The 18,779-nt window shown below is 42.7% G+C and overlaps 1 protein-coding gene across 18 annotated transcripts in view; it reads left to right on the top strand.

The window, feature by feature from the left end:
• Window positions 1–18,779, top strand: part of tnika (TRAF2 and NCK interacting kinase a) — a 68,035-nt gene that overhangs the window by 37,567 nt on the left and 11,689 nt on the right. For 3 of the 18 annotated variants that reach the window (XM_065966267.1, XM_065966266.1, XM_065966268.1), the window contains exons 6-22: window positions 926–1,016; window positions 1,674–1,804; window positions 1,891–1,945; window positions 2,244–2,322; window positions 2,412–2,587; window positions 4,305–4,371; window positions 4,797–4,998; window positions 6,580–6,693; window positions 7,871–7,957; window positions 8,723–8,914; window positions 9,352–9,936; window positions 14,737–14,901; window positions 15,429–15,695; window positions 16,639–16,745; window positions 16,998–17,113; window positions 17,767–17,864; window positions 18,017–18,040. In XM_065966267.1, the coding sequence (XP_065822339.1) occupies window positions 926–1,016; window positions 1,674–1,804; window positions 1,891–1,945; window positions 2,244–2,322; window positions 2,412–2,587; window positions 4,305–4,371; window positions 4,797–4,998; window positions 6,580–6,693; window positions 7,871–7,957; window positions 8,723–8,914; window positions 9,352–9,936; window positions 14,737–14,901; window positions 15,429–15,695; window positions 16,639–16,745; window positions 16,998–17,113; window positions 17,767–17,864; window positions 18,017–18,040 (2,556 nt within the window). The remainder of the gene's footprint in view (window positions 1–925; window positions 1,017–1,673; window positions 1,805–1,890; window positions 1,946–2,243; window positions 2,323–2,411; window positions 2,588–4,304; window positions 4,372–4,796; window positions 4,999–6,579; window positions 6,694–7,870; window positions 7,958–8,722; window positions 8,915–9,351; window positions 9,937–14,736; window positions 14,902–15,428; window positions 15,696–16,638; window positions 16,746–16,997; window positions 17,114–17,766; window positions 17,865–18,016; window positions 18,041–18,779) is intronic. The other 15 variants (XM_065966269.1, XM_065966270.1, XM_065966272.1 and 12 more) reach the window with 10 other exon arrangements.

Raw genomic sequence — 18,779 nt, 5'->3', positions numbered from 1 at the left:
TACATCTGAAGGACAAAGGACACTCCTTTTGACGATGGAAAAGTGCAGAACCTGGCGAGAGAAGAGCATTGGTTTGAAAACCATCGCCGAGGTTTGAGACGCCATCTTTCGCCGATTCTCGAAACAACTGAAGCCCCAGTATTGCCACCTTGGAACAAATCTAGGCGAAACTAGGAGAACTGAAGAAGCCTTTCAGAGGAGAGATGAATCGTCTTCAAGATCTCTAACAAGTCCAGTCAAGTCCTTTGGATCAAGCTTTGAATTCTTTCAGTGTTTATCAGTCTTTTAGATGGAATACAGACCTGTTTTTTTTTTCGATAACCACCCCCAGTTGTTTTTGTTCCATCGTATCAGACTTTCTAGAGGTTTGAAGCGATGAATAGATCTCATTCTCCCTAACCTTATCTCTGTGTTTGTTGAGCTGAGGGCTGAAACCTCAAACAGTGAGCTGCAATTTCACTGCATCTTGTCAGATATCCGCAATGCTGCTCTCAACAGAGGGAACAGCACTTGCTCTCTTGTTTCCCCTTTAATGTTTTCCTCTTACCTTTTATCTATCGTCTTATTGTTTGCTCTCTGCTTTCTCTGTCCATGCTCTGCCTTGGTCTTCTCTCTTTTTTTTTTCTTCCACGCTTTGGTTATTGTACGACATGACACGTCAGGATGACAATATATTACCGAGTCAAAATATTGTCCAACTCACAGGAAGATGTGTTTGAAAGTTATTCCACTGCACTGCAAGATGTGCACCTTTTTTTTGGAGATCACTTCTGCAAAGGGAGGCCCATAAGTTAAGATTCAGGAACCATGGAGCTACTAGTCCTGCTTAAGAGCACTTTCATTCTAATGATACTAGTAATAATAGTAATCGTGACTCGTCTCATTGCTGCTGTGGCATTTCTTCACCATGTGTCTCCGTCTGCAGGGTCTGACTCATCTCCACCAGCACAAGGTCATCCACAGAGACATCAAGGGACAGAACGTCTTGCTGACAGAGAACGCTGAGGTCAAACTAGGTCAGTCGGACATCTAACTAAACTGAACTTGGCTAAATGGCTGTATGATTTTTGGGGAGCCGGAGGAGATTTAAAGTTTCAGATTGCTCCTCTGAGGTGTGTGTGTGTGTGTGTGTGTGTGTGTGTGTGTGTGTGTGTGTGTGTGTGTGTGTGTGTGTGTGTGTGTGTGTGTGTGTGTGTGTGTGTGTGTGTGTGTGTGTGTGTGTGTGTGTGTGTGTGTGTGTGTGTGTGTGTGTGTGTGTGTGTGTGTGTGTGTGTGTGTGTGTGTGTGTGTGTGTGTGTGTGTGTGTGTGTGTGTGTGTGTCTTTTCTTCTTTTATGCTGAATACCAGTCGACTCATCTCTGTGTACTGTAGCTCTGCTGCTGTTCACGCTGCAGAGTGCTGAGAAAGGAAGGAACTCTCTCTCCCTCTCTCTGGGGAGGGGATTATAAAGTGTGTGTGTGTTTGTTTGTGTGTAAATCAGAGAAAATATCACCGGTCGAGTTATTTTTTTGCATTCAGAGTTTATAATGGAATCCAGTGAAGCCTTCAAAGCACACAGCAAAAAAAAACAAAAAACAGATTCAAGTAAACTACACACTGTAACCTGAGATGCTTTTGCTTGTGTGTGTGTGTGTGTGTCTGTGTTCGTGTGTGTCTGTGTATTTCCCCCGCAGTTGACTTTGGTGTTTCGGCCCAGTTGGACAGAACAGTGAGCAGGAGGAACACGTTTATCGGGACGCCATATTGGATGGCACCTGAGGTCATCGCCTGTGACGAGAACCCTGAAGCCACCTACGACTTCAAGGTGCATTAACAGCCGCCAGTCCGATGGAAGTTTTACTCTTGTGCTTTTATTTAGAGTATTTATTCACTGTGTTTCTGTCCTTACAGAGTGATTTATGGTCACTGGGAATCACTGCAATAGAGATGGCTGAAGGAGCACCACGTACGTACCTTTGCAACAATGCTTAACGTCTAGCTTTGTTTGCTAATGTGACGTTTGGACATAAGATGCTAAATGACAAAGTGGGCTACATCTGCAGATCTATGAAGGGGATAATGAACGTATACATGGAGACAACATCTGTGTTTGTATTTGTGTGTTTCAGTTTGTGATTTTAGTTGTTGTTTTTTTTGGTGAGGGCTAACTCCAACTAGCTTTGGCAATATGCCATGAAAATGTTTGGCATAAGTGGCCACATTCACCCTAACACACCCTCACTGCTTCCTTCCCATTTCTTTAGCTCTGTGTGACATGCATCCAATGAGAGCCCTCTTCCTCATCCCGCGTAACCCCGCCCCCAGACTCAAGTCCAAGAAATGGTGAGAACCGCAGACTAATAGGCCCAGGCATGCACTTAGTTATAGGTTTTTGAATAATTTTTTTTTGGTTTATTTGTGTCTGATTTTAGGTCAAAGAAGTTCCAGTCGTTCATAGAGAACTGTCTGGTGAAGAGCCACGACAAGAGACCCAGCACTGACCAACTCCTTAAACACCCGTTCATCAGGGACCTGCCCAACGAGAGGCAGATCCGCATCCAGCTGAAGGACCACATCGACCGCACCAAGAAGAAGAGGGGAGAGAGGGGTGAGGGAGAACATGTGCTCGAGTGGATTTAAACCCACATGTACATTCACACATAAGGGAATAAGTAGTCATGCTTGAGTAGTACGACTCCTGAAAGTTGTGATGTTGCGATTCGACGCAAATTCAATCCCTGCACCTTTTTTTGCGACCTTGCAATGTTGGCCAATCTTCGGAACGTGTCCACAAATCAACTTATATCCACTCCATGTTTCCTATCAATGGTTTTATTAAAACACCGCAGGTTAGAAGCTGAATGGTGTGTTATCTAATAAAAATGCTGTGTAGATTATTCTCTTCACAGTTGGATAACATTACGATGAACAATTGCAGCACAAAATGAAGTTTTCCAATTCCAATTTTATGTAATTTTTAATCATCCTTTTTCGACATCTTAACATGAACATCGAATGAAAGTAATGTCAAAAGTCAAACAGTTTGCTCAGCCAATAGGGGGCGGTTATTGGAGTGTTTGTCACAGTTACTTACAGTTGATTTGTAATGTGTTAAAACAACATCAACATTTTTGTTCTTAAGAATCACAAACAAAGCCTCTGAAATCCTGGAGTGACTGATTTAAAATACCTTTAACATACAAAAAAACAATTCAGTTAAAGTTGTGATCCTTAAAAGAAGAAGGTTTTTGTTCTGGTTAATTTGTCTATTTGAATCCCGTGCAGGGATGGCAGCCTGCTGGCTGAAGTGTTTGGTATTCCATGAGTAGAAACAGGCTGCAAATCCAGAAACAATGCAGTTTGGAAAGAAAAAAACAGATGCCGGTGCAAGACCAAAACAAATCCAAAGACGGATGCTTTTTGCATCACGTTATTTCATTTGCAACACTTGCAAGTGTTTTTTGAATTAGCATCGAGTGAATCTGCAGCCTGTTTCAACTAATGGAAATCGTTCAGACCGTTGCAGGGCGATTGCCCCTTTCGGCCGGTGTAGTTCAGACACACACACACAGACGCACACAGACACACACCTCCTTCACACTTACTGCACAAAAATAGTCTGCAAGAATAAGCTGTAATGCACTTTTCAACTGTCACACAAATGCATATGCTCATGCACATTTTTCATCAGATAATAGTTTTCAGTGAGGCAAGAAATAAAGTGACAGACTTCTTTTTCAAATCACCACACACACATACACACACACACACACACACACACACACACTCACATACACACATTAAGTGTGAGTGATAGGCCGACACTCGCACACCAACTGCGTCAGTAAGAACCACATTAACCGCTTCGAGAAACAGCACACTGCAGGGCTGCTGTCCTGATGATGTATAGAAATGTCCTGTCATTGTAGACACTCTGTGTCTCTCTGCAGATGTCACTCTGTCACAGAAGACATGTCTGCGAGGAGGTTTCTCTGTAAGAGGCGGGGATGCGTCTACAACCATTATGCTTTAAGAATAAAGCTGAAAAAGCTCCCAGCTAATGTTCTCCACCTCACTACACTCAATAAAATTACAATTTATACTTGTATTCAAAGCGGCTAAAAGATTGGTGCCTTAAAGGAGTGCGGATGGGAGGAATGCCAGAATCATGAGCGGTTTAGAAATTAACGGGAGGAGCTCAAGTGAATGAGAATAATGTGAATGCTCTTCTCTGGTTTTGTCCTTACTGTACCTTTTGTTGTAATCTCTTCTGTTGATTTTATCACTTAATATGTTTGTCTCTCTCTCTCTTCTATCTCCATCAGATGAGACAGAGTACGAGTACAGCGGCAGTGAAGAGGAGGATGAAGAGAGAGACATGGGTGAACCGAGGTCAGTCTTATCTCTCCTAATTTAAACACAAACATTAAAACTAGGGCTGTCTGCATTAACTAGTTAATCAGGATTAATTACGGTCTGCAATGAATGCTTTCGTTTTTTTTTAAATCGTGATTAATGGCATGCAATGTTGTAACCTTCGTCTACCAGAAGGTCCTTACTTTATTTCAAAATAAAATCACAGTTGAATTGTGAAGTACTCTTAGCTGAGGATAGTATAAAATGTCAAAATAAAAGCCTAACAATGTTTGTTTTTAAATGCAAAATAATGTTGATTAAAAATGGAATAAATTGCAATTAACTTTTGAAATTTTGCGATTAATCGAGATTAAAAATCTTAATCGTTTGACAGCCCTGATTAAAGCATGTTCAACCTTCTGTCATTACTCGAAACATCTCTTCACTTACTGGTCCGGCAGCTCCATCATCAACATCCCCGGAGAGTCGACCCTGAGGCGGGACTTCCAGCGCCTCCAGCTGGCCAACAAGGAGCGTTCAGAAGCACAGCGGCGCCAGCAGCTGCTGGAGCAGCAGCAGAACGACGAGCACAAGCGCTTACTGTTAGCTGAGAGACAAAAGCGTATCGAGGAGCAGAAGGAGCAGAGGCGGCGGCTGGAGGAGGTAAACATGAGGGGGTTGAAGAAGTGATATTTTTACTCATAGACTGTGTTAACAATGGGAATAGCCAAAGTGATGTCACCCACTGGTTCGTCAACTTCCTTTTTTAAGCCATGAGTGCAGTGCGGGTGCTGCTGGAGTTATGAAAGCTATTAGTCTGTACTAGTGGACAATTTCACAACACACACTCTGTGAATAACTACAAGAAACAAAGCTGAGAGGTTAAGTTCAGTGAGATGGCATCCATGGGCATCCGCCTGTCGCTCAAGTGGACCAATCACATCCCTGTGCATTACTTGAAGCCTTAATAATTTACATGAGTGAGTTATATCAATTTACCCCCACGCAGTTGTCAATTAAAGACAAACAAGATATAGAGACCCAAAGTGATTGTGTGGCAGGCTGTAAGCATGTTTAATTAAACTCTAATGTTGATATTGGTCCTATTAGTGATTGCTTCTCTGTTGTAGACAGCCTCAAGTGGCCTTTCAAGGAACTGCAGTTTCTGAATCTCGTGCTTTGAGCCAGAGGTTGTCACTTAATTCACATCAGTTTATACACTGAAAAAAAGACAGCAGAAGTCACAGATTTAACATGGATTGCCAAAATATACCACTGGAGATTATAACAAAATAAATCAGATTATAAAATACCTCCAGTCCTAATTTAGCAGCTTTCATCACATTCTTACACTTAATAGATGCCCCCTGTTTGTTGGCTACCATTACACTTACACACTTGGCACACTAGGCATATTTGAAAGCATAAATTGTCCCTTTTCTGACACCTTAAACTTAGAAAACCTCACATTTACCATTTGAAAGAGATTGCAAAAGAAAGGGAAAGTGATACAGATACAGACACAGATCCTTTCCCCAGTGTCCCTCTTTTAGTTCCAGTGAGCAAGCTTGTTGAAGGAAATCCTCAGCCCATAATCGGTGCGCTCTGTCTGGGTTCCCATCAGGGTTTTGCCCTCCAAACATTCTGCTGAGCACCATGACTCCCCTCAACTTACTTGACCCACCCACACAGGGCTGAGTGTGGGATTCTTCATGTGTAAATAAATACATGTTAGTGTGTTTTCACGTAAACACACAAGTGTGGTTGTGGCTGAAATCTGTCAATGGCTTGTCTGAAAAAAATAAATAGAAGGTAATACAAACATGCAAAATCAATAATATGTCAGAAATATCTGAGTTCAGAAACTCTACATTTGAAGGAGAGCTGCAAGTAGGAAGAGTAAATGTCATGCCAAATAGCACAAACTATGAGTTCTCATAGATTGTATTATTGTTACAAATCACAAAAGAGTAAGTAAAAAAAAATAGTTTGTGCCTTGCACCCTTTGTAAATGCATGTTGTATGTAGAAGATTCCCAGTCGAGATCCATTGTGGAGGTCGTGAAATGTAGAAGGAATAATCACACAAAACAGAAACGATGATCAAATGAGTTCACATATCAAAGTTTCAGCGTTTGTGTGAGAATCTCTGCCGAGGCAGGATTTCTTAATTTGCGTGAAAACAGATAAACCCCCTTTTGTTCAGTGATCCTGAATCATCTGGCTGCGTCTGTTCTCCCCACAGCAGAATCAGCGAGAGCGAGAGCTGAGGAAGCAGCACGAGAGGGATCAGAGGAGGCGCTACGAGGAAATGGAGCTCCGCAGAGAGGAGGAGAGGAGGCATGCAGAGAGAGAACAGGTCCGTACACTTTCTGTGATTTTGTGATTTAGACCATGAAGACAGCATGGTGCCACAGAAGTTCTAAGCATCATAAGTCGTGTCCAAAATCCATTATTTGCCCTCTAAACTTTCCTTGGTCTTCTTTTTCTTTTGATAGTTTTCTTCTTGAGTCATTCAGATTTTACCCACTTAAATGACCTCAGGGATAATGTTGACTCATTCTTTATATTTAGGATTTCAGATGCAGAAAGGGAACTTTGACATTTTTAATCTGATGATACTTTATTTTCTGAGCTCATGGTCACTTTCCTCCTTACAGCGACTTTAACATTACTTCCAACTTCCTCTTTCATTATATTTATGTTAGCCATATTTGATGGGGTACTGATTTGTCCACAGCGGCCAAAATCCATATAAACTTAAAGTTCCTCACATGTGCTTTAAAGGAAGCAAAAAAAACGTATTAAATTTGTACAACCGTTTAAAAGAAATGTTGGAGTCTTGCAAGGGATGGCAGTTATATTACCTTAGAATAAATTAAAAGACACTCCCTACTGTAAAGGCCTACAACATTATACACATTTAAATTAGTAGGATGCAGCCGATCGATCCAACCAACAACTGTTTTCCTATTTTTCAGTGTCAATAGAAAGACATGTCTTAGTTTCTGAATTCCTGTACACTAAGATTCATTTTAGCAATGCATTCTTCTCACTTCCCCCGTTATTCTATTACATACTGTTGTGCAGGAAAACTAGATATTTACAACCATGCATCCAGAGCTTGTTTCTATCTTCCCTGTACATTTTTCTTGCTGTCAACAGTTCTTTTCCTCCCTCTATTATTGAACTTACTGCTGTCCTGGTGTGTATAAATCTATCTGTCCTTGTCTCTCTTTATCGCTGTCTCTCTCTCCTCCCACTCTTATCAACTGTTCTGGACAGATATGTTCAAAGCTATTCTTTCTCCGTCGCTGTCATTTTTTTTCTTCTTTGTAACACTTTACAAATGTTCCAGAACAAGGTCTTCTCTCCTCTGATTTCCATTTTCTCTCATTTTACATCCACCTCAGGAGATTAACTTCTCCTTTTCTCTTTCTATCTCTGTCTTTTATCTATCTCGGTGTCTGGATGTTCAGATTTCCTGATCTTGTTCTCAGTCTATTTCTATCTCCTTGTGTCGACATGCCGCTCAGGAGTATATCCGTAGACAGCTGGAAGAGGAACAGAGGCAGTTAGAGATTCTCCAGCAGCAACTACTACAGGAACAGGCATTACTGCTGGTAACCACAGTGCTACTGCTGCTCCCCATTCGTGTTGTGTGGCCCCCTATTCCCCACTGCATGCACCCAAAGTGCCAGGAGAGAGGAACAGACTGTGAGGGAATCCACAGTCTGACTCTCTAAACCTGTTAGCCACGGATTTGAGGAAAAAAAACATGAAGCGGAAACAATGAATTGCCTTATCTCTAATGTTTGTGTGGAATTTATTCACATCACTGATTGCATGTACGGTAGCATTACGTTTGCTGGATCTCAAAAGACTCCCCGGAGGGCACAGAAAAACTGTTTTGTCAGCCTCGATCATGTTGGCCCACACAAAGTGAGAACATCCAAGAGAAAATGGGACGTTGTTATTCTCCGCAGAGGGTTTCTCTCACTGCCCCAGTGTGGTCTAGGGCGACAGATCCATGTATTATTTGTGAAAAGACGTCTTTTGCGTTTTGTCTTGCGTTATATTTGAAGAGAAATTTGTTAAAGGGAGCACAGACAAAGCCTGGAAACCTTTTGAGATCCATCCAAAGTAAACACTAGAGGCCAGAGAAAAGCCTATGTGGTCTGAATTATGGCCTCCTCCTCTTCCCTTCCATCTTCCCTGCCTCCTTCCTAAAAATCATGTGCTCATATTTCATAGTATTCAAGGTGTCAATCATTTGTTTGGAAGTTTTGGTTTGCATGAATTCTGAACATATGACACCCAAAAATCCGAGTCACGTCTCTCATCTCTGTCCTCTCTCCGCTACTCCCTCTGCGCCTCTCACCCCCTAGGAGTACAAGCGTAAGCAGGTAGAAGAGCAGCGGCAGGCGGAGCGCCTACAGAGGCAGCTCCAGCAGGAGAGGGCCTACCTGGTGTCTCTACAACAGCAGCAGCAGCAGGACGGAAGGCAAGCAGAGAAGAAACAGCTTTACCACTATAAGGATATCAGCAATCCTAATGACAAGCCTGCCTGGGCTAAAGAGGTAAGTAACCGCATGCATTATTTACAAAGATAAGCATGCAGTTAGTCAATACATTTTTCTCGGATGTGAATGAGTTCCATCAGGAGAATAGTTCACTGAATATATGCATGTAGTGGTGATGATCCCAGTAATTGTTTTGACTCAAACCCTGTTACATCATACACACCGAGTGGCCTTCTCGTGTTCTTCACGTCTTATCCAGCAGGTCTAACTAAAAGCTGCAGTTAAAGCGGGGAAAGTGGATTCATAGCCCTCACTCTTTGAGTTTGAAGATTAAGATATTTTGAGAATGAACCATAGACTGTATAAAAAGAGGCTACATCCACTTCCTGTATCCCGTCTATGGAATGAACACCGTTGTGTTGATAATCCAACCATGATGTCTCCTTTGTCTGTGTTTGTGTTGTTGCTCACCCTCCTCTGACTCTGACTCCTAGGTCCCGAAGCAGCAGCATGTTCAGGGTAACCCACACCGCCCTAACCTACGACATCACCAGTCATTCAATCAACCATCTTCATCTGCTGTCTCTCAAGGCCAACACCGAGCTCGAGCTCGAGCACCTAGGCGAACCCCGTCCCATGCTGCCCATCTCTTGTCCAACAACCTACCACATATCCGTATTTCACAAGGCATGGACGAATCCTTAGATCCAGGGCTGAAGCAGGAAATAAGCCAGCAAGTCAGAGAATTCAGGGCTCAGAGACACAGTCCAAGGCGCTGCAGTCCAGGGCCCATCCAGGAACACAACCAGGCTGCCGGCCAAGGGCCTAGTAGGGGTCCTAGTAAGAGTCAAGGGCAGGTCAGCCAATCTAATCTAGTACCAAACCTTCATTTTCTGGGGCCCTGTAATCAGAAAGAGAAGCCACGAGACAGGCCTCTCTCTGCCCCAAGTCATGCAGCCATCCATGGGTTGCCCCCGGACCGTCAGCCTAAAGCCCTTCAAGCTCATCCTCAGTCCCCAGCACAGGTCCATAGATCTCTGTCTGAATCTAACCCTGTCACCATCCCTGTGGTCAAACTGGTAAATGTCCAACCTCGTGCTAAGTCGCACTCGCCTTGTCGTAGATTAGATTTAGATATAGAAACAGAGTGGCTGGAAGGGTGGCATAATGAGTTGAGACCTGCTATCAGTCATGAGGGCTTTGCCGTGCCCTCGGATTGGGACGTCACAGAACCTAACCCAACTGACCCCTTTCCGAATACTTACCTTGCCCAATCTGGATTTAGACACTCTTACTCACCTGCCTCGCACAGGGGCAATCTTCTTCTAGTCCCTGATAACAATTGGCATAGAAGAGGAGGAGAATGGGGACAGAATGAAGTAAGGGGTTGCTCTTCTATTGGCGACCTCAGTGCTTCTGCCCCAGCAGGAGTACTCAGTCAACACATGGGCAGACAAATAAAAAGCCGCTCCTCTGACTGTTTGAGAGTGAAGAGTGCTCCAACAACTCCATCTCATTTGATGGGTCTCTCTCCTTCCTCCTCCCGCGAAACCTCACCGACCCTCTCCTCCTCTTCCTCAAGGTCGTTATCCTCAACTACCTTATCCCCTCAATTCTGTCCTGACTACTTCATGTCCAACACAACCCAGTTCCTCATGCCAGTGAACCCTTCCCATCCCCAACACATATCACCTGACTTCACTCCTCGCTGCTCCCCAAATAACTCTCCCTTTGGATCCCAGAACCAGATCTACTTTAGGTCTGTTGAATGCTAGTGCTTTTCCACACATGTATTTGAACACACACACACACACACACACACACACACACACACGCACACATTTTTGTATTTCTATATTTGTGACTGATATTCAAAATTTCCTAGCCACAAATCCATCCCTTAATCATCATTACATTTGATTTGTATAGCAACAATTCGTCATAAATTTTATCTCAAGATATTTAACAAACAGAGCAACGGACGTACTCATAAAGCTTCCTAGTACAGTGGGTTTAATGTAGTGGCGCTGAATGATGGGATCCACTTAGTGTAGTCCAAAGTGTGCCTCCTTCAGTTGGCTGCAAATTAAGGAAACTCCTGTCTTAAACAAAACCTTTTCTTTGACGTAACTGTAAAAAGTCTTAAATTCATGACCCTTTAACAACGACATTTTGGGGGGGATTGAATGTTTCCACTGCAGGGACAAGTGTCCAAGTAAAGTCCCTGAAACGTTTCCACCCCCCCAAAAAAAGGATTATTTCTATGTGGTAGCGTACCTTTTAGCTGCTGCGTCAACTCTTGGGCCGTAATTACAAAAGTTTTAAGACCTACATGGAAACACAGATTATAATGAGCAAACTTTTAACCTCTTGAAAAGGGGATCCGAGTGCTTAAACTCCCATGTACATCTGTGGAAACACAGCCACTGTCCTTGCTTATTAGAACATATTCCCAACCTCAAGGTTTAAAAGTCAAATTAGTTTTCACAAAGATGGAAGTACAACCGCATTATCACATACTGCGCTTATATATCACACACCCATTAACATTGTAAATAAAGTCACACATCTGTAAATATACTTATATCGACAAAGTGGGAGTATTTTATGGGTCATTTACATACTGTACATGTTTTTAAATATATAGAGTGTATGCAGGTTTTGCTTTTACTTTTTTATTACAAATTAAATACTAAAAACTGGGAATGAGATCCAGAAGGGAGATGTTACTTCTCAGGGACAGTACTAAGTAACACCCTGCTCCGTTGGTAGTTAAACCCAGCCCAGCCCCAACCCCTCCCAACCCTGCCTGCCTCCTCTCACCCAGTGCCCCACCAACCATCATGGCAAGCTGGTTCCTAGCTATACTGGTGGTGTTGTCTACGATGAAACCCCCCCCCCATCAATACTTCATTTTAGGTCAGTCCACCAGTCAAGTAAACCGAGGCCTGGTAATGGGTTCTGGCCAAGTGGTGATGGGATCTTTTAGTATACATTCAAAACTTCATAGGAGTCCCTCTGTCCTCCATCTCCTCTCTTTCTTCATCCGTCTCTGTGTTCTTTCTCATTATAGAGGGGCAGTAGTAACCGTCTTCAAATGCTTTGTTTACCTTGTAGAATCTCTGCCATAAGCTGCATTTCCACCACATAAACTTTACCCAGTAGACTGGAAACTTTAAGAGCTACTCGGTACATTTCCACCCTGAACGACTAGTCCTAAATCAAGTTCCAGACACTCTATTCAACTCTCAAATTGTCCCTCTATTTTTGATTGGTCAAGTACTCCCAGCATCCCGGAGACACTTTGACACATCAGGAGATGATTTGTGTAACCTTCACAGGTTTTAAGACCTAAGTGGAAAAGTAGAAAATAATTGGCTGGAGGAACCTTTTAATTCCATGATGAAAGGTCCCCAGTTCTTTACCTTTGGTGGAAATGTGGCTTTTGTTGAAGAAGCTTTTGGGTTCAACGCTGTGGATTATAATCCAAACAAAGATTTATCCGGCACTACCCAAAAGATTTTTCCTCAGTTACATGATCTTCTTATAGTATTTCTTTCTCTGGTCCTATAGGTCAACTGATGTTAATGCTAACCTTAAACACAAACTGCCTCCACAGATCTCACCAGCAGTTCTTCTCCTGAATTCCATAAAGTCCTTTTCCATCGGTTCTTTGTACTTAGCTTCTGTTTGTGCACAGTCTGTCAGTAGACACAGGCTGGTAAAGTTTTCTGCCACCATATTTGTAGAAGACTCTCTAGCAGGCAAATAACAAAGATTTGAGGCATATGGCACAGCATCGCATAGTTGTTGCCACCAAGGTCATAATCTGGAATAATATGACTGGATTATGAGCTCATGGGGAATTACAGAAAGATTCAAAAGGGGAGAGTTCTCTATGGCACATGCATTTTACCTGGAGGCTATAGACACTATGCCCTGCAGAGCCATAACTCCACCCTTCACCAATCGTTCAGTAGATCATTAAGAGTGAAAAAGTGTAATTTGTTCAATTGGAAGCATTCCTCAGAGTCTTCTCTCACTGCACAGCAGATTATCTAATCATCTGATCACACTAGCTACAGGAGCTTTCTGCCTTCCTTACTCATGGACGTTTGGTGCTCTTTGGGACACAAGTGTGTAGAGACAGTCACTCTGACTGACTATTAAATGAACTAACAAAAAAACATGATTTCATATGTGTGCACACATACTACATTCGTATGTAGTGGAATCCATGATTTTGGTTTGAATGTGGTGCCTGTTGATTCTTGACCTTTCCCACCAGCCATCAGACATTCTTACTTCTCAGCTGAATGTGGAACATGGAGACACTGTGTGTTGGGAAGAAGTGACTAGATTTACCACTTTTTGTCCAATCGGCTGCAGAAATGCTGAATTTATAAACTACTTTGTACCACAGAAGAAAGGAAGGTATAAATTACGTATAGTTGTAGTCACATTATACAAATCCAGATTAGTTTAAAATACAGTATCTGAATCCTTGCAGTCTTTTCCATTGGCAGCGCTCATATAGGATTGTTTGGTTTTAGATTTAGGTCCCAGGTGATTCCCAGGAAGCTAGATTGTCAGTACTCCTGCGACACAGTCAAAAATCTTGTGAATCTGAATTTGCAAAGGCTACAGGATACTATTATGTAGCTTTGAACACAGTTGAGAAGCATTTTTTCTGGGTTTTATTTTAAAGCTCCTGTGTAGAATGTGATAATTTGGCACCCCCTGTGGACAAAGCGGTATATCTTCGCAGTTTTCTGATTTTGTCCTGTACGTGTACTTTTAGTATTTTCAGACCCAAAAAAGCATCCAGCTCTCTGTCGATCTTTGCTTTGAAAAAATGTAAACAAAGGTTGTTTCTGCGGTGTGCTGTAACTCAGTCCGTCTGACACCTACCCCAAGGCAATATTTACAGGCATTTCAAATAACAATATGGTAGTTATTAATCTTCACGCTGACGCTCTGGTCTGATTTTGAATCTCGTAGAGAGGTAAAAATATAAAGCGTAGCCTGTTTAATCAAAAGCTAAAAAATCCTCACTGGAGCTTTAACGTGACATGTACTTGATATATTTGCTGCTTTAAAAAAACAACGAAATGTTTCATCACAGTGGCTTTGCTATAGTTCAACTTCTTCCAGTGTGCAGTATAGGCAGTTTCCAGAGCTGTAATTTCAAGTAAGCTTTCCCAACACTACAGACATATTCAAGATTCAAGATTTTTATTTGTCACATGATCATACGGATGTGCAGTGAAATGTAAAGACTTTTCCACAAGGCCATGCAATAAACACTCCAAAAATTAACTGATACACATGTATACAGTAATGTAGAAACATAATGTAAAAATAAGAAATAAATATTTAAATGAAATGTAGAAAATGTAAACAGAGTAAAGTGTCAGTGTGTAAAATTTAAAGTGTCCAGGGTGTCAAAGTGCATTAGGTTGTGACTGACTATAAGGCAAGCTCTAAGTAAACTGTCAGTTTCAATGGTAAACAGTCATACGAGTGTTTCTGTGAGAATCTGGAGTTGCTCCATATCTTTAATTTGATTTATGAGGGTTTCTGTGGAAATCTGAAGTTGCTCCAAATGTCAATCAGGTTTATTATTCGAAGGAAAGACTTCCAATAAATGACACAACAATCTTATTATGAGTCAAGAAAATATAAACAGGTTTATTGACGGGGTTTATTATTGCACAGGTCCCTCCCACAGCGCTGAGACGTGATAAGATTGTCTGGTGGCGTGTTTTGGTGCATGCAGCTAGTTGATCGGTACCCACAGTAGTGGTGGTGATGAAGTGTGGTGAGTGGTTGTTTCGCATGTCGGGCAGTGAGTGACAGTGGTATGTGACCCGTCTCAGGTGGAGGAGCGATCTAAGCTGAACAGACAGAGCTCCCCAGCGCTGCAGCACAAAGTGTCCAACCGCATCTCCGACCCCTCCCTCCCTCCCCGCTCCGAGTCCTTCAGCAGCGGGGGCATGCAGCCCGCCTGCACCCCACCAATCCACCGCTCCATCGAACCACAGGTGTGTGTGTGTGCGGGAGTGTATGTGCAAAAGGGAAGGCATGGGAATGTTTGGTGTGTTTCCTAAACACCAGAAACATCACAAAACGAAGTGCCTTATAGCATGAACTCTTTTGAAATTTCACCTCTGAACTGTCTTTTTCCATTTCAATGAATTATCTTAACATTCCTATCTTTATTTTTCCTACAACTGGTCAACTTCACCTCTTCAAATTCAACTGCCTCCTGCTTTCTGATATTTCTGCTTCCATTTCTATCCATTCTTCCTTCTTTCTCCTTTATCTCCTCTGTCCATTTTTGCTCAATCATTTTCTACCTGATTTATTTCCTTCTCCCTTCTTACTTTGGATCTTCATATAATTATGTTGGTAGAGGGACAAAAGAAATGATAAAGACATCTCTCTCCATCTTGTACATTTCTTAAACCCTTTACTACCTCCTTCCTCTCCTTTTTTCGTCCTCTAACTCCTACACCAACCAACCTGCCCCCATCCCCGGACTCAAACTCTTCATCTCTCCCGACCACAGATGGCTCACCTCGTCCCAGTGAAGACCCACTCAAGCTCCATGTCCGGCTCTCAGTCTCTGCAGGACCAGACGGGCTCAGCTCTGAGTGAAGGCATCAGCGTTGGCTCCCCTAGGCCTGAAATGCCCCGCCAGAACTCAGACCCCACTTCTGACACTCCCGGGCCCCAGCTGCGGGTCGCCGGACGGGAGGAACGGGATCGGGACAGAGACAGGGATCGGGATCGGGACAGGACAGCCTGGCTGAGGGAGGAGGATCTCCCGCCAAAGGTAAGAGAGTGTGTTTGAGAAAGGAGGACTGAGAAACAAAACTGTGTTGTTGTTTTTTTTGTAGGAGATACTAAATAAATCAAAATAAAACATTGTGGTATAATGTAAGATCTAAGCAGAATTGTTCACATGTCATCCAGGATCATCTAGATTATGAGTTTACTTTTCATAGATTTAGTTAGGAAGACATGATTTGCAATAGAAGCCTCAAAATGTGCACAAACATTCATATTTAAATTATGCTGTGCAATTAACCGCAATATTGTTGTCACCATATGAGCTTTGCAAGACACACATTGCAGGAGAAACTAGCATACACAGGTATTGTGTAAGAGCTGAAGATCAGCAGATAGACAAAGAAACTTCTATACATTCTTTTTCTTTAAATATCACTCCTCATGTTATTATCGATATGTTATTGCCCATCATATCTTTTTCTATTGAGCAGTCTTACTGTCAGTGCTGATTGAAATCAAAAGACTGACACCAAACTTCATCAAAAGTGTTTGATGTTTACCTCTGCACCTCTTTTGACTCTTATGGAAAGTAATGTAACTGAATTGATGTGAAAAGAACAGCAACGTGTTTCAACACCTGATTTGTTATTTAAAACGTCTAAATAACGATACATGGCAATACACGTGTTGGCAATAAAAACATGATTAAATGACTCACATGCATTGTCCTTAACTGAATCTGACTTTATTGGCAACGTGAGCCCCACACACCCATCAATACAAGTTGATCAACATAGCTATGAGAGCGACAGAGCCAATACTTTGACCTGCCAGATTTTTTTTTTTTTAACAAGATCGTTTCATTGACTATAAAACATTCATAAATCATTCTGGAAAGAAACTTTAAACTTCCTGCTCGGTGATGTCAAACAAAGCAGTAACACAGTAACACACCCTTTTGTCTCTTTGCATTTGTGCGCGTCCAGGTCCCACAGAGAACCACTTCCATCTCCCCAGCCTTGGTCAGGAAGAACTCCCCTAATGGAGGAGTGGGTCTGGGCCCTCGCACTGGTTCCCAGCTCATCCGGGCCAGGTACAGTAGACATCAGCGTGTTGATCACCTCTTAGGTCTAAACTACACATCAGAAGTGACTTTCATAGTCAAGGTCAACCTTTCAACCTATGCTGGACACATTTATGCAGAATTATTTGATTACTTTAGTCTTTTTTTTGTAGTTGCTGTCGTACCTTTGGCGTCCTTAGTATTATTCTTGATGATTTCTCGTTTATCATAACCACAAAACTCCTCCTACGTTCCTAACTGTGATGTTTCCTCCTGTTCTAGTAACCCAGACCTGCGGCGCTCAGAGCTCTCACTGGACGCCATGCTGCAAAGAACTTCCTCCAACTCATCATCCTCTTCTTCCCCTTCATCTCAGGGAGGCTCAGCTGAGAGGAGAGGTACAAAAAGACACTTGGATGCACTTGTAAAACTGACACGCACACACCCACATACATCATCAAAACACAGACACACTTCCACCCAAACAATTAAAATCAGGTGCGTTTTCCTGCTCTTGCGCACATGCGAACACAGAATCACACCAACATCCACTCGCACAGCTTCAGCGAGCTTCAGAGGCTATCAGCGGGACGATGTCAGGCGCAGTTCTGCTCTGATCAACCTGTCTGATGTGCCCTGTTGCTCTCAGCCTCCGGAGAGATAGAGGAGAGGAAATGAGAGAGGGAGATAGAGAGAGGTGTACAGGGAGGTGTCAAACAACCGGCTAGAGGGATATTTTGAGATATGCATGGATCTCCCTTTGACACACACATGGCACAGAGAGAGAGAGAGAGAGAGAGAGAGGGTGAAGTGTGGTGGGATCGGTGTCACTTCATGTTTAGGGAGTGTCATTTATTATCATTTAAGAGGTGGTTAAAACTTAAACAAGAAGTGTCCAGAAAAGGAAGGACAAAAAAATGATTTTTACATCCATTTTTAATCAAACATTTTAAGGGTCATGTTTTTTTTCTTTTTTTTTTTAGATAACGATTTTTTGATTAAGATTTTGAATTGATAGTAGAACAAATGTTTTGTTCCCTTGTTGTATCAGGTCAAGCCAAGCAGGAAGGATCCCCTCCAGGAGCCAATCAGGAGGCAAAGCCCAGACAGGAGGAGGGCCGTGAATCAGCCAGACCCAGCAGACCTGCTGTGAGTCAAATAACACGGACACACACTTTCACATTCCGTCACAGCAGTCTCCTCTCTCCTCCTCTTCTTCTTCTTCTTCTTCTTCTTTTTTCCTGCTATTCATCTGGTTCTGTCTTTCTCTGCCTCCTTCTCTTTGTCCTTTCATTCTTCAGAGCTATAAGAAAGCCATAGATGAGGTTAGTGACACTCGAGTCCCCCTTTCTTTATTCCCGGTTTTCTTTTTCCTCAATCTTCATAGATCCCGTTTTACCCCTGGCATGGTGGAGTTAGTTGACTTATCGAGAAGATGATTTTTGTTTCTTTAACTTTAAAACATCAGGGTGTAATGGCGATGGCAGTGCATGTGTGCTTCTTTACACCTAGACACAACTGAGAGGGTGAATGTGGATGCGTGCTTGTGCAAGAGTGTGATAGCGTGTGTTTGTGTGTGTGTGTGTGTGTGTGTGTGTGTGTGTGGGGGGGGGGTTACCTGAACTGCCAAGCACCTGATACATCTCTGCATCTTTTTTTTCCTGTTTCTCTGTCATCACTGTTACTGGTCAGGAGGAGCTGGTAAGAACCACCGTGTACGACGGCCTTCCCCCACCCGTCTGCATGATTTGGTCCGATCCATCGGCCGGGTTGAATGGGGAGGGAAGGGATGGGTGGAACCACAGGGGGGTGCTGGCATGGGGTTGATAGGTAGAGGGGGCGCAGTGTGATGCTGAACTGAACCAGTAGGACATCAAGCCTGATTATCTTTCTTCTTTCTTTTTATGACCTGTGAAATATTGCTTGTGAGAAAATAAAGTGCTTCTCTGTGATCACTTTTTATCTCACAATATAAAAATCTTGACCGATGTTGAGCAGGAAAAGGGTCTCAGATAAGCACTCTCATTCCAGGACACTTACGTTTACAAGGAAAGATGTTTGTGT

Source organism: Labrus bergylta, chromosome 18 (assembly GCF_963930695.1).
Source record: "Labrus bergylta chromosome 18, fLabBer1.1, whole genome shotgun sequence".
NCBI classification, from domain to species: Eukaryota; Metazoa; Chordata; class Actinopteri; order Labriformes; family Labridae; genus Labrus; species Labrus bergylta.
Note: the sequence above shows the minus strand (reverse complement) of the source record. Positions and strands in the feature narration are given on the sequence as shown.